The 16,186-nt window shown below is 39.4% G+C and overlaps 1 protein-coding gene across 3 annotated transcripts in view; it reads left to right on the forward strand.

Moving 5' to 3' along the window:
- Nucleotides 1-16,186, forward strand: part of atxn10 (ataxin 10) — a 154,150-nt gene that overhangs the window by 10,899 nt on the left and 127,065 nt on the right. For all 3 annotated transcript variants that reach the window (XR_013548631.1, XM_078416841.1, XM_078416842.1), the window contains exons 3-8: nt 4,845-4,930; nt 8,554-8,650; nt 11,529-11,696; nt 14,294-14,374; nt 15,125-15,299; nt 15,997-16,105. Coding sequence is in view for 2 of the 3 variants with exons in the window: in XM_078416841.1 (XP_078272967.1) it covers nt 4,845-4,930; nt 8,554-8,650; nt 11,529-11,696; nt 14,294-14,374; nt 15,125-15,299; nt 15,997-16,105 (716 nt within the window). In the remaining variant the exon portion in view is untranslated. The remainder of the gene's footprint in view (nt 1-4,844; nt 4,931-8,553; nt 8,651-11,528; nt 11,697-14,293; nt 14,375-15,124; nt 15,300-15,996; nt 16,106-16,186) is intronic.

Raw genomic sequence — 16,186 nt, forward strand, 5'->3', positions numbered from 1 at the left:
TTCATGGGTAGAATTAAGTGTCAATGCCAAGAATGGTAGTGGGAAGGACTGAATGAATGAAGTGGACCCAGTGTTATCAATGTAGCATAAGAAAATAACTGCAGATGCTGGTACAAATCGATTTATTCACAAAATGCTGGAGTAACTCAGCAGGTCAGGCAGCATCTCGGGAGAGAAGGAATGGGTGACGTTTCGGGTCGAGACCCTTCTTCAGACTGATGTCAGGGGGGCGGGACAAAGGAAGGATATAGGTGGAGACAGGAAGATAACTTCCGGTTCCCAGGCCCCCACTCCCTCATCTTCACCATGGATGTCCAGTCACTCTACACTTCCATCCCCCACAAGGATGGTCTCGAAGCCCTCCGTTTCTTCCTCGACCGTAGAACCAGCCAATCCCCATCGACCAACACTCTCCTCCGCCTAGCAGAGCTGGTTCTTACCCTCAACAACTTCTCCTTTGACTCCTCCCACTTCCTCCAAACCAGAGGCGTAGCTATGGGCACTCGCATGGGCCCTAGCTATGCCTGCCTCTTTGTCGGGTACGTCGAACAATCCCTGTTCCAGACGTACACTGGCCGCATCCCCGAACTCTACCTCCGCTACATCGACGACTGCATTGGTGCTACCTCTTGCACCCATGCAGAACTCACTGACTTCATACACTTCACCTCCAATTTCCATCCTGCCCTTAAATATACCTGGACTATCTCCGACATCTCCCTCCCGTTTCTGGACCTCACCATCTCCATCACAGGAGGCAGACTAGTGACGGACATTTACTATAAACCCACTGACTCGCACAGCTATCTGGACTACACTTCTTCCCACCTGGTCCCCTGCAAAAAGTCTATCCCCTACTCCCAATTCCTCCGTCTACGCCGCATCTGCGCCCGGGATGAGGTGTTTCACACTAGGGCTTCCGAGATGTCCTCGTTCTTCAGGAAACGGGGCTTCCCCATCTCCATTATAGATGAGGCTCTCACTAGGGTCTCTTCTACATCCCGCAGCTCTGCTCTTGCTCCCCCTCCCCCCACTCGCAACAAGGACAGAATCCCCCTCGTTCTCAACTTCTACCCCACCAGCCAGCGGATCCAACATATCATCCACCAACATTTCCGTCACCTACAACGGGACCCCACCACTGGCCATATCTTCCCATCCCCTCCCCTTTCTGCGTTCCACAGAGACCGTTCCCTCCGTAACTCCCTGGTCCACTCGTCCCTTCCTACCCAAACCACCCCAACCCCGGGCACTTTCCCCTGTAACCGCACGAGATGCAACACCTGCCCCTTTACCTCCCCCCTCAACTCCATCCAAGGACCCAAACAGTCTTTCCAGGTGAGACAAAGGTTCACCTGCACCTCCTCCAACCTCATCTATTGCATCCGCTGCTCTAGATGTCAACTTATTTACATCGGCGAAACCAAGCGCAGGCTCGGCGATCGCTTCGCTGAACACCTGCGCTCGGTCCGCATTAATCAAACTGATCTCCCGGTGGCCGAGCACTTCAACTCCCCCTCCCATTCCCAGTCTGACCTTTCTGTCATGGGCCTCCTCCAGTGCCCTAGTGAGGCCCAGCGGAAATTGGAGGAACAGCACCTCATATTTCGCCTGGGCAGTTTCCAGCCCAGTGGTATGAACATCGACTTCTCCAACTTTAGATAGTTCCTCTGTCCCTCCCTTCCCCTCCTCCTTCCCAGATCTCCCTCTATCTTCCTGTCTCCACCTATATCCTTCCTTTGTCCCGCCCCCCTGACATCAGTCTGAAGAAGGGTCTCGACCCGAAACATCACCCATTCCTTTTCTCCCGAGATGCTGCCTGACCTGCTGAGTTACTCCAGCATTTTGTGAATTTATCAATGTAGCGATGTTTGTCGAAGAATTTGATACATTTTGGAGAAAAAATAAGTGACAATTCTAGTAACTTTTGATGGTAATATCTAGAGACAAAAGTCATCCATTTGGTGACAAAAATCATTCACAAGTAGCTCAATGATAATAAACGTGATTTTGTGTGCAACATTGCATTTACACTATATAGAATCAGTATAAGCAGCACTTACCTTATGAGAGTATTCTATTTATAGTTAGATATGCCTCATGAAACCAGTGCACTTTTAATGTATTGTTTACGTAATATTTTATTGCTATTTTTTATGCATTGTGAATGCGTAAAAACTGCCATTGAGCTACTTTTCTGAGTTCATTTGACTGATTTCATTTTTACATTGGTACAATTGACTGGATCCAGTGACAAACCTAATAATTTACAGCAGAGTGGAAAGAGTAGTTATAAAAAGAATAAAAGTACAAGCAAAATTGCAGCTTTGTTTCAGAGTAGACATTAGTGTTACCAAGCAGAACATTTTATTCCCATATTTCTGACCCAACTCCATATGGAGAAAGTGATTAGTTCCAGCTTTATGTAATTCATTACATTCATTCACTTTGGTAGATTGGGTGTGTCATGATGGCAGTTATTATTTTTTATTGTTTTTCGCCAACTCACATTGCCTGTGATTTAGAACAAAGTAAAGCAAATCAAAGAAGATCAGTTATTCAATGTGGGAGTGGTGAACAACAACCTAAATTAGTTAATTTTGAGTGATAGTACAAAATAATTCCCATACATCTATTTTTGTGGGATGTTTGTGAACAGCTGGGATCAAATACATCCCTGGATGAGTATGGGGATTGATGAGCAAACTAGAGAGAGTGAACATTTGTATTGTTCTCCACCATTTTAGAAATGCCAAATTCAGCATTATAGAGACTAGTATATTGTATAATCATATTTTGGCCTTCATAACAAGAGGAGTTGAGTATAGGAGCAAAGAGGTCCTTCTGCAATTGTACAGGGCCCTAGTGAGACCGCACCTGGAGTACTGTGTGCATTTTTAGTCTCCAAATTTGAGGAAGGATATTCTTGCTATTGAGGGCGTGCAGCTTAGGTTTACTAGGTTAATTCCCGGAATGGCGGGACTGTCATATGTTGAAAGACTGGAGCGACTAGGCTTGTATACACTGGAATATACACTTAGGAGGATGAGAGGGGATCTTATCGAAACATATAAGATTATTAAGGGGTTGGACACGTTAGAGGCAGGAAACATGTTCCCAATGTTGGGGGAGTCCAGAACAAGGGGCCACAGTTTAAGAATAAGGGGTAGGCCATTTAGAATGGAGATGAGGAAAAACTATTTCAGTCAGAGAGTTGTGAATCTGTGGAATTCTCTGCCTCAGAAGGCAGTGGAGGCCAATTCTCTGAATGCATTCAAGAGAGAGCTAGATAGAGCTCTTAAGGATAGCGGAGTCAGGTGGTATGGGGAGAAGGCAGGACCGGGGTATTGATTGAGAATGATCAGCCATGATCACATTGAATGGCGGTGCTGGCTCGAAGGGCCGAATGGCCTACTCCTGCACCTATTGTCTATTGTCTATAATAATTTGCCTTCTGGATATGAATTACATCCACGATTAGCAATGTATTTGAACTCCCCAGTAACCTTTATATAGAGCTGTTACATTTTCATTAAATACGTTCATGGTTATGAATGAAAGTAAATATTTTCATGTTCTTTATTTTTATATATAGGATTCCATTTTCCATTGTAGTTCTGCAATATTAGTTCCATTCATATTGCGCATTTGTGTCTTGATATTTGCTCTGTAATTAAATATTTTACTTGATCTGTACCTAGGCCACTGACTGCTGTTCAACCTCAATGAGGGTAAATGGGAATTTGACGAATGTGTGTGAACAATAGAATACTGTGCCGACCGCATGGACATTGAATGTTCAATTGTACAGGGCTTGAGGTCTGGCAAGATGTCGAAATGTTCCCTTTTCTGTTTTTAATTTATCTAAAAAGTTATGATTAAACTATATTCATGCAAGATTTTTATGAAAGGGGCCATAAAATCAGTCTCTGAGAATAATGGCAAATATAACATTTTGAGAAAAAATACTTTTGTCCATATTGCTTAATTTGGTGACAGTTTATCAGAGCTGCAAAACAATTACTAGTTTCATTTTTCATTATTTTTTTAACATATTTATCGGATTTGTCACTTGACCCGGGATTTTTCCCAAACCATGTGTAAATATGCATACTGCAAATAATCAATTACTTTTTGCTGACAATTGAATTACTGATTAATTGGTCATTTGTAGAGCTGGTACAGACTCAATGGTCCATAAGTCGCCATGCATTAAACATTCTGTGAAGAAACAAGAAACTGTAGGTGCTAGTTAATACACAAAAGGACATAAAATGCTGGAGTAACTCAGCAGGTCAGGCAGCATCTCTGGAGGACATGGATTGTGATGTTTCGGGTTGAGATCTTTCTTCAGGATCTGAAGAATATGAGCATCCTTAGCATATGAAAGGTCTGTTCAAGAGTCTGATAACAGGGGGAAACAGCTGTTCTAGTATCTGGCTTTCAAGGTTGTGTGTTATCTTCCAAACGCAAGAGGGGAGAAGAGAGGATGACCAGGGTATGAGTGACCCTTGATTATGTTGACTGCTTTCCCAAGACAGTATGAAGTGTAATTGGAGTCGCTAAGGAGTGAGGTTGGTTTGTGTGATGAAGTTTCTTGCGGTGGTGTTAGTTGTGCAGCTTCGTGGTGAGAGTAAATTATGATGCTGATTAATTTGCCTAAGAGTTGGTAAATTAGAGTGGAAAATATTCCCAATTACAACATATTAATTTTTGCCGTTATTGAAGTTCTGGGAGCAGACGTGGGTGGCCCAGGATATTTTTCAAGTGGAGAAAATAATATCAAGGAATGTACCCTTTCTCTAATTCATATGCTGGTCCTCGTCCTTTGTTTTATCTTTCAGAACTGTAGGCCTGATTGACCCAACGATTCAGATTCTCCAGTTTCTTCACAAGCTCACAGATTTCCAGAGTGATATATTGTCAGCAGGTAAGAAACTCCACTCATGCATGTCAACTGACAGGGCTCAGTCAATATTTGCTGATACAAATTGGGTGGCAGAGTGGTAGAGTTGTTGCTTTACAGTGCCAGAGACCCGGGTTCGATTCTGTTACTGGTGCTGTCTGTACAGAGTTTGTACGTTCTCTCTGTGACCATGTGGGTTTTCTCCAGGTGCTCCAGTTTCTTCCCACACTCCAAAGACATGCATGTTTGTAGGTTAAGTGGCTTCTGTAAATTGTCCCTTGTGTGTAGGATAAAACTAGTGGCCATCATGGATCACTGGCCAGCATGCACTTGATGGCCTGAGCGGCTGTTTCCACTCTGTATCTCGAAAAACTAAAAAATAAATAAATAAAATAACCCGCAATTAGATTTTCTCCCTCAAATCCAGATTAGTACTAATCTATTAATCTCTCTGAAACAGACTCAAGTTCTTTTCAGTGAGGTTACATTCAATTTTAGTATTTACATAAATGTTACTGAATCTTTCCTCACGCAACCTTATCCCAAAATAAAAATCAACCCCTGGAGTCTGTTTTACACCGATTCGGTAGCCAATATATCCTTTCTTGGATCTGGACCAAAGTTGTACGTTGTACCACGGATGTTGTCCTATGAAAACTCTGCATAATTACTGCATGGCTAGCTAATTTTTATCGCCAACTCCTGTGCTATTGTGACCACTATTACAAATGTTTTCCTATATGCCTGTTTGATGGTCAGTTTTTTGAAGCAGCATACCCAAGATCCAACACGCACCAACATTTAGTGTTTTGGTAGTGGTTTATTGACATGGGTGTTTGTTACGTGTCCTGAGATACAGTGAACAACTTAGTTTTGCGTGCTTTCCAGGTTTAAAAAATTGCATCCTAATGATTGAAATCAAAAATCATGCATGAGTACAAGAACTAGAGCAAAGAGAACGGAAACCAAGTGCAGATATAGTGTTACAACTGCAGAGAAAGTGCAGATTTAAAAGCAATGCAAGGTCCTCAATGATGTAGATTGGGGGATCAGAAATACATCTCGTAGCTTGTGAGCGGCTGGTATAAGAGTCTGATAATAGCAGGGAAGAAGCTGTTTTACAATCTGGCGTGATGTGTTTTCCAGCTTGTTGTTCTGAAAGAAAATCTACCACAATCCATCATCAATCTCACAATTTCAACAGATTTCCTTTCATAACTCCATTTATTTAACTGCCCAATCCTATCATTTTACCATATTTCTCGAATGCCTCACTGAATGCAGTATAATTAAGTTCAGTCAAGGAAAACTGTTATAATTGATGTAAATGTTGGCTTCTTATGAATTAATCCCTCCACAAAATACCTTGCAAATCTTACATCTTTGTACATAATGTGTGTGAAATTTGTGATCATGTAGTAAACTATCAATATTGCTTGGAATGACAAGGAACTGCAGATGCTGGTATATATTGTTTCTGAACAAACCACAAAAGCTATTTCACTCTTAGGTGAAACTTGTCTTGATAATCTAGCTCTTCTCCACCCTTGATGCCTGAGATGATTACCAAATTAGCCCTTGTAGAATGTTTTTGGTGCAAATGTATTTGCAATGCTTTTCACAATGTTAGAAACCAATTGAAATACAGTGGTTGGAAATTCTCAAAATAAATTTGAGAGCATGTTCTGGGTAAAACTCTAAAAAAACCTGTAATTGCAAGGTACAGTTGGAAAGCACAAGGTAAACTCACCAATTCTTGAGTGTGGTGGCTCAGTATTTTGGACATTCAGAAGTAATTCAGTAGTATCTTGGTATTCTTTTCAGGATGGAGTACCTTAAGCCAAGTTACATTCATGGAAGTTACATTCAGTCTGAAGAAGGGTTTCAACCTGAAACGTCACCTCCTTTTTCCTTTTCTCTAGAGATGCTGTCTGACCTGCTGAGTTACTCCAGCTTTTTGTGTCTAGATTCATAGAAACCTGCTATACTTGAAATGCCCAAGTAATTCACGTTGTGAGGGTTGTACCTTTCTAGATCTGTCTTTAGTCCATTATAAATTCCAGAATTGTTCTGAGAGATCCCATCAGGAATTTTGTGCATTTGCGCTAGCCAGCTGATTTGAATGATAGACGTTGTTCTGTTATCCACATCAAATTTAGTTTTTCTTTGGCTTTAATCTGGTTGTTGAATTGAGGTTTAGTGGTCTTGTTATATGGATGGTTTACTAAAAGGATTTGTACTCAATCCATCAGTAGAAATATGCCACATGTTTTAGGTTTAGTCATTGGATGTGGAAGCAATCTTAAAACAATAAAAAAAATGCACTAAAATTGAACCATAGAATGCAATCATTTCTGTTTACTGTAGTTTTTTTAAATGCTGGCGACAGTGCCACTTTTATTCATCAGCTATATGGTTCAAGTGGTGGTGTTGTCTAGACAGATCTCAGTCTAATACAAACAGTTGCAGTTGTATTTACAATATGATTGATATCGGTGATGAAGGCAAAGTTACCACATAATGGAAGATTTAATTAAATGCAAAGTAAAGAAATATGATTGGTAACACCTATTGCATAAATATACCAACTGGTTGTGAAATGTGGTTTCAAGCAAACCACCCGCCAGGATTCTAGCCTGTCATAGAATGCAGAAATAGGCCATTCAACTTGTGGTGCTGAATACTTTCCTTCTTTTTGTATGTTCTAACCAACTATCTTCCTGCTCCCTCTCCTTGTATTTTAATACTCAAAAGAACATAACAATTGGGAGTAGGATCGGCCTCTTGGCCCTTTGAGCCTGCTGTGCCATTTAATAACATAATGGCCAATCTTGCATTCCAGGCCACTGCACCATTCCAATATACTAACCTTCCACTCTACCTAAGGATCTACCTCCCTCTGCCTTAGAAATATTCAAAGGCCCTGTCTCCACTACCTTCTTGAAGAAATAAATTTACAAAGACTTGCAGTCGTTAATTTGGTCTAATCTTAGTCTTTATATAGTCATCCTTTATTTTCAATGAGTGACTCATAGATCTGGATTGTCCCACATGAGGAAATATCCTCTTCAAATGCACCATGTCATGATCTCCCAGGATTCTACAAGTTTCAATCGAGCCCTGTCTCACTCTCTAAACTACAGCAGATACAAGCCTAGCATTTCAAACCTGAGTTCCTCCAGCAGATTGTTTTGTGCTCAAGATTCCAGCATCTGCAGTTTCTTGACCCACCATTGTTCCAGCAGCTAAATTTAGCTGCTTTATTTTCAGTAGCAGTAATACAGGGTTCCTGCCTGCTGCGTCAAGAAAAGAGAAAACTAATTTTTGTTTCTTTTTTATTTTTCATGTGTGTAATTCAAATATAACTAATTTGCTCTTTTGGAGTTGATCACAGGTTGTCAAGGACGAAGGCAATGAATATGATCTTAATGGTTGAATGAATAGCATGAATATTTCTTTAACTTTGTACTGCATCACATTACTAACAGTTTATTTATATTTTGATGATTTCTATTGCATATTTTTCTTGTATAATTGATTTTAGAAAATCGGTCGTATTGTGAGTCCTTCTTCATATACAAATTGTTAACTTCTAAGAATTTTTCATTTCCTCAATTTATTCTTTAAAAACATCATATTTTCCTCAGCTTTTCAATGTGGTCTACAGTTCCTTGGAAATCTGGCAGTTGGCAATGAAGAAACCAAGGATGTAATTTGGAAAAATGCCTTTCCGAATCTGTTTCTGTAAGTGTTATATTTATGTTAAATGTATGACCAGTTAATCCAATATTTGATCCAGCATGGAATGCCAAGCCCCCTATTTCATGGATTTGGATTTGCTCTTCAAAGTGGAAGGAAGAAGTAGAGAAAGGAATAGGGGAAAGAATAATCAAATTAATATCTTGAATCTCCAGAATAATTAGATTTTTTTCCCCCCATTGGTACTATAAAATATTTCCATGTTGCCTCAGGACCATACATTAACTTTAATGATGTCACCTGGGATTATGTCAACAGCCCCATGGCTCATTGTTGTCCTGGATCTCTGGATGGTTTGATGGAGTTGATTAAATTATTCTGATCTCCTTGGCAGCATCAAGCCTCAACTGTTTCCTCTACTTAACCCAACAACATTTGTGCATTTTCAGAAATTGTCGCTCAGCCCCTCCCAATTTCCTAACGTCACCTTTGGCTTGGCTCTAGCTTCCATCCTTGTCCCATTCCTTTACACGGTTTATCTCAGGTTCAATGTCCCCAGGTGCAGAGTGAGTTTCCTTTTGTATTCTGACACCTGCCTAACAGGTATACCTGCCTAACCCCATATCTATCTATCCTTTCATTTCTATGCTTTTGTCTGTCTTCGACCCATCTCCCCCCCACCCCCTCAACTGTTAATCTCCTTTTTCATCTGAGTTGCCTTGAGGCTCAACTTTGAGGTTAAACACCTTGGAGTTTGTGATGTGGGAGAAAGTTGAGATGAAGGTGAATGTCATCAGCATGGATGTGAAAGCTGACTCCACAGCTGTGGACAATGTTACTTAGCTGCTGCCTGCAGATGAGGAAGGGGCTCCCCAGGAAAGGCATGTAAAACATGCCATTGTTGATGTAAGGGCAGTCCCTTTGATCTGGAGCAAGGTTGGACAGGTATTGGAGGAAGGTGGTCTGTCTACTGTACCAAAAATTACAGGAGCATTGTTTGAGAAGACATGTTTAGTTTGGATTATTAAACTGCTGCATCAGGGACAGAAATCTGATAGGAGAGCCTCAAACATGTACACTATAGGTGTAAAAAAGGACACAAAGTGCTGGATTAACCCAGCGGGCTAGGCAGCATCTCTGGAGAACATGAATAGGTGACATTTTTGGGTCGGGACCCTTCTTCAGATCCTCTTTGACCTGAAACATCACCTATAGTGTAGAAACAAGGAACTGCAGATGCTGGTTTACAAAGAAAACCGCAAAGTGCTGAAGTAACTCAGCAGGTCAGGCAGCATCTCTGGGGAACATGGATAGGTGAAATTTTGGGTCATGATTCGTCAGATGGATCTTTGTGTATATTTTTGTAATCTATCATCTGCAGTTCCTTGTTTCTATTAAGGAATAAAAATAACTCCAGTGCCGATGTGGGTTTAAACAATTACTGCTTTTGGAGACCACATCCAATCACATTACTACATAATTTGCAAAGAGAGTAACCAGAATCGCTGGCCATTAATAGTTCCCTCACAACCACAGGTAATACTGATATATCTGGAAAGTAGGGCACCGACCCAAAGCATCACCTTTCCATGTTCTCCAGGGATGCTGCTTGATCCACTGAGTTATATCAGCACTTGGCGTCTTTTTTTATTTTAAGTCGAGGCGAGGCAGAGAATGGTGAGAATTACTAGCTGCTGAATTACTGTGATGACTAAATTTATAATGACTGAGTTTACAACTGGACTTGAATTAAGCTGACCACTTGTGATGAAGATAAGTTGACCACTTGTGATGAAGATATAACTGCTTCATTTTTGGCTCGGTGTATCACATCTCATATTTGAAAGTTCCTCAGGCAGTACATTCCAGTGTCTGGAATCAACCTGCTCCACTGCAGCCTGCATGCCTTATATTCTGACATTTTCCTGTTTAAACATTTGACTTGATATAAAATATAACCATTACCTGCAAAAGCTTGCCCAAAACCTACTGTTTTGGATTTGTTGTTATCTCCCTGTTCAGTATCTATTTCCCAATTCTACCCTCATCAAGAAACAAATTTCACTTTATTGACTTGAAAAGTAATGATGCAGTTGCTAATTTCTCTCCGTTGCCCTACATATAATTCGCTACCTTCATTTGAATTTCTGTATTTTGTACACCAGCTTAAAAAAAGGATTTTGTGAATTTGTATGAACACTATAGAAAGGATGTGAAAGCATTCGGAGAGATTCCAGAAAAAATATATAAGAATGGTTGTTGGAATGAAGGACTACAGCTATAAACTTTGTTTAGAGAAGCTGGAACCATTTTAGAGAAAGGAAGGCTTAGGGGAAACTTGAAGAAAGTATATTAATGACGAAGGATGTGAACGGGATGATGGTGGATGGCTATTTCCTTTGGTGGAAAGGTCAAGGAATAGTTACAATTTGTGAAAGACATATGTTGTCACACTTGTGACTTCAGAAGGACATACTTTTCTGCAAATAGAAAATTTGTTAAATTTGTTAATTTCTTAAAGAAATTCATGAAATTCGAGTCTAGAGAAGTGTTGCGAACCGAAACGTCGGCTGTCTATTCCCTCCACAGATGCTGCCTGACTTGCTGAATTCCTCCAACACTCTGTGTTTTGCTCATGATTCCAGCATCTGCAGTTACTTGTGTCTCCATTGTGAAGTTATCTGTATTAATTTGAACTCGGTGACATTCTTTATTTGACAAACACATATGTTTTGTTCACTGTTGTCACAAGTTTAAATGAAATAATTGTCTCTCCTTCATTGCTATTTTTCTTGTATTTGAAACAAACTCATCTATATCAAGGGTAATAAATAAATTACGAGATATTTGGCAAATATGGCATGTAGCATTGACTGATTTCTTGGGCCTGTGTCTAAAATTTGTGTTTTTCATTTTTCCTGAGGAATTGCCTGAATCATTTGGATAAGAAAACTGTTAGCTATTGCTGCATGGTTCTGTTTACCTGCCTCAGCATTGAAAGAACAGCAGACCTACTAAACCATACAACAGGGATTGAACTGGCTGAAACTGTTGTCAAAATCTGCAGGAACGAGCCACAACTGGACTGGGCGTATGTATTTTTTAAGGAACATTTAACATTTTCCCTTGATCCCTTGGGCAAGAAGTCTTGGTGCAGTTTGCAATTCTATCTGTTGAAGCTTTAGTGTTATTGTCTATTTTTCTATGCTTTTAATGTGTACTGTACATGATTAATAGCCTATTTACTAATGTTTCTGTTACTGAATTCCAAGCATTCTCTAGAACCTTTTATCATTCATTAATGTGAATTTACTGAATTGACATATTCACTTTCCCTTTTGAATTTTTTTTTCTTCGCCTATGAATCTATTACTCCTCACTAGTGTTCATGTCAGCATAAAACAATTACATACGTCATTCTATTGGTTTAAAATGTCAGACAGGCACACCATGACCCACAACCCTCCTTACCCCAAAAGAGCCCAGTAAGGAGAGAGCAATGAAGGAAAGAAACTGCCACAAAAAAGGATGTTATACTTCTGGCAGTCTTGTGGAGAGAGAGACTGCTGAGGCCTTCTGGCAGCCATGTTGGATAAGTCATGGCATTTGGAAACTGGCAATCTATGCTAGGCTCTGTACATTTTTTCATTTTGATCAACTGAACAAACACAACCAACGACTTGCTTACAAGTCATTGTAACATTGTAATGAGAAATCAACAGAATTAGTTACCAGTTGTCCAATAATAAAAGCACATGGTCTTCCCTTGTGGTTTATGAGAGCTATTGCTTAAGAATTCCCAAATGCTAAACCATCTGGTTCACCAGCAGAGAGATCTCATGATCTTCTGTTGCTTATCCAACATATTATTATCCCTCAAGAGACTTGATCCATAGTCCAGTCTCTACCAATAAATAATTGGTATAAGTAATTGCAATAACAATTCTGTTTGACTGGCACAAATCCAGAACTCTAACATTCAGTCACCCATCAGTACGCATTTGCCTATAATGTTTACTATTAGGTATTACATTACCAAAGTTTCTCCAGCATCTCTCAAAGTCACAGCTTCTACCATCAAAAAGATTGAGATGCTTGAATGCCATTACCTGCATGTTTCCCTTCCATTCACACATCATCCTGGCTCGGAAATACTTTGTTTCTTCATCATAATTGCAAACAAGTCCTACATTTCCTTGTAGACATTGTGGCACCCTTACGGTGAAGTACTGTGACAGTGGATCAAGAAAATGGCTCACCACTACCATCTTCTGGGCAGTTGGGAATGGGCAATAAATGCTAGCCTTGCCAACAGTGCTACATCCAATAAATCAGGGTTCACATCCAATAAATAAATCTTTGAAAATGGCTAAGATTTTTAAAGGTATTTATAACTGAGATCTGTGAGCAGAATTCCAGTGGTGCACCTTTCCATCGACTGTTCCGAAAATTTAAAGTTGACCTCAAATGCTCAGATTCCAGATCATTGTAAGGAAAGGTCACTGTATGTGCCACAGTTTTTAACATGACCACTTCATCTGTGATGTAATGGAGTTGGTGGACTCAAAGGAGCATAATTCTATCTCCCCAAGTTGAGAATATCAAACGATGTGTGCCTGTGAATTTGCCGAGATTGTGAATGTGCCAAAGGTGCAGGGAACGATCGGCTGTAAACATGGTAATCAATGAATGAACCTGAAAACAAAAAACCCTATCAATTATTGTTGCACTTTAAATTACACCATTAAGTTGCATTGCAGGAAAAGCTTGGTATTAACAAATACATTTTAATGAAAGATTTTGGAAGCAAAGTAAATATTTATTTATGGCATTGTCTCCAGAGCGCTGAGACCAATAACACTCTAGCCAACATTGAAGCTCTGATGTACGCAGAGTAATGGTCATCTTAAGAAACATCACCAGCTGTTTGCTAATGATGCACTCCTACTTTCAAAGACCTTAAAAATGAACACATGCATTCATAAGAAATCCCGTCATCCATCTTCAAGACTACAAATCAGCCCTACTTCTTGATGTTGCATCTCTTAGCTGATTGCAAACATCATTATCTGTAAACTGGTAATTGGTGTGAACAATAAAATCCTCTGATTTAATTTTCCTAGTCAATCTTCGGCTAAAAGGGGACAAGCCAGAGACGATGCAGCCACCTTCTCCAACAGTGGATAGGGAGGGACAGCCCTCATCATGATTCGACCATTGTTCTTGGGCTGAACCCCTGCCCAAACATATTCTAGTGGCAGTGCAAGAATTTACACTGCCTCGTTGACATCTTTGACCGAATTGTTAACCTTGACATCAAACTATGATTGTTCTCCAGCCAAATATCTATATTTTAAGCATTTCCTTGTTTAGGTCAGAAGATTTGAAGCAAGGGTGGAATTATAGGTCCAAATAAATCCTTTTATTGCCATTTTTACATTTCATTGAATTTCTATAAACTTTGAAAATCAAAATTTTACAAAGGATTTTTCAAGAGATAATGCGCTATTTTCCACAGAAATTATTATTTTTTAAAGTTGGGTGTCTGTATTTGTTTTAACAATATGTATTAGGTTTTCATCAGAAAAGGCATTATATTGAATTGTGTTAAATTGTTTGCTGTAGAAAAAATACTGTATATCATTGAAGAGTGTATTGTTGAACTGGGGTTTAATATTCTCTCTCCAGCTTTCTGATTGTAATGGAGCAGTTTCTGAAATGTCCAGATTTGGTGTCTGCAATGTACACAAAATGGAACAATCAAGAAAAGTAGGTTAAAGCTGTAATTTGGGTTGTTATTATTTGTTAAATCATTGGTCCTGGCTATTCACATCTAAACATCTAAACATCATTATCATAGAATTATACAACACCCTTCATATTTCGGCCCAACTTGTCCATTCCGACCAAGATGTCCCATGTAAGTTATCCCCATTTGCCTGCATTTGGCCCATATCCCTCTAAACCTTTTCTATCCATGTACTTGTCCAAGTGTCTTTTAAATGCTATTATGGTACACACCTCAACCTTTCCTCTGGCAGTTCGTTACATATACCCATCACCCTCCAAGGGGCCAAAATGTTTGCTAAACAATATTTATGTCTAAATTCATCAGCATAGCGAGTGGCTCACTGCACATAGGTTTTTATGAGAACACACAACTAATTCAGAAACACCAGAAATATTCATAATGCATTGGTTTCTCTTCATTACCCTGAAGAATTTAAAATCACCACACTGTGTGAATGCTGAATCACTGTTTTAAACAAACCATACATAGAAAACCCAAACTTGCTTTCATTGTCAATACACAATGGTAGGAAACATTGATATAGCTTTTTTTTTGGTGTAATGACAGTGATCCCTGATAGTTTCTCCATCATTATTGCTACAAAATTGGGGTCAATAATTATTAGCTATTAGAATATTCAGGAGTAAATCATAAATTACCAACAATTCAAGGGTCTGAATTACTAGACACTCAGTAGCAAACATAGTGCATTTAATCTTTTGTTGCAGAATTATCATCTTGGAGCTAATATCCGCAAAGCTGAGTGACAAGAATCTGGAAATTCCAGCTGGCAGTGATGACCTGCCTGTTCCTGTCAGACTAATGCAATTCCTGGCAGCCTGTTTCGTAGAGAAATGTATGGCAGTGTTGAAATATGCCTCTGATACTGATGCAGAAGATGAGGTAGGGTGGAGAATTGTCCATTTCCTAGTGATGGCATTTATTAAATGATAGATGGGCCGACACTGCAAGGCAAAAAATGGGTGGTAATAGGAGAAGTAAAGAAACAAAGTTTGGGTTTGGAGGAAATATAAGTGGGAGAATTATTATCTGACAATGCTGTATTCATTGTTAGTCTGGAAGTTGCAATGTGTCAAAGTGCTTTTCTTTGAACTTGCGTTGAATTTGATTGAGATATTTTTATTCTCTCTAAATCTCATATCATTAATAATTTGATCCAGTGCTGGTGGTGTTGTTAACCTGAAATGGTTAACTTGAAATAAATTGAGTCTAAAGAAGAATCCCAACCCGAAATGTCACCTACCCATTTTCTACAGAGATGCTGCCAGACCTGCTGTGTTACTCCAGCATTTTGTGTCTATCTTTAGTATAAACCAGCATCTGCAGTTCATTTTTATTATATGGTTAACCTGAATGTGGTTTCTCTCCACATTGAAGCAGCTTGCTCCATTGTGCAGTCCCAGCATTTTCTGTTCTCATTTCTAACATTCATAGTGTTGAGCTAAACTTGTCATAGAACATTTATTTAATTGCAAAAAGATGCATTGTATCTGTGATTTGGTTCTATTATTTTTGACTTTATCTCCATGGTTAATTTGCTGTCTATTACAGTCTGCCATTTAATTTTCTTTTGACACAGGATGCTCTCATTGTAATCAAGCTTCTTGATATTATCTGTGAAACAACCTCAAACCACGAAAAATTCAGCTATTTGCAGAACTCTCCTGCTCTGGTAGAGACCACTGTTAGTAAGTGCAAATCATAAAGCTACATCTTTTAAATTAGATTAAATAAAAGCTAATAAAATATTTTGTATAAAACAGTCTATG

Source organism: Rhinoraja longicauda, chromosome 20 (genome assembly GCF_053455715.1).
Source record: "Rhinoraja longicauda isolate Sanriku21f chromosome 20, sRhiLon1.1, whole genome shotgun sequence".
Classification (NCBI taxonomy): Eukaryota; Metazoa; Chordata; class Chondrichthyes; order Rajiformes; family Arhynchobatidae; genus Rhinoraja; species Rhinoraja longicauda.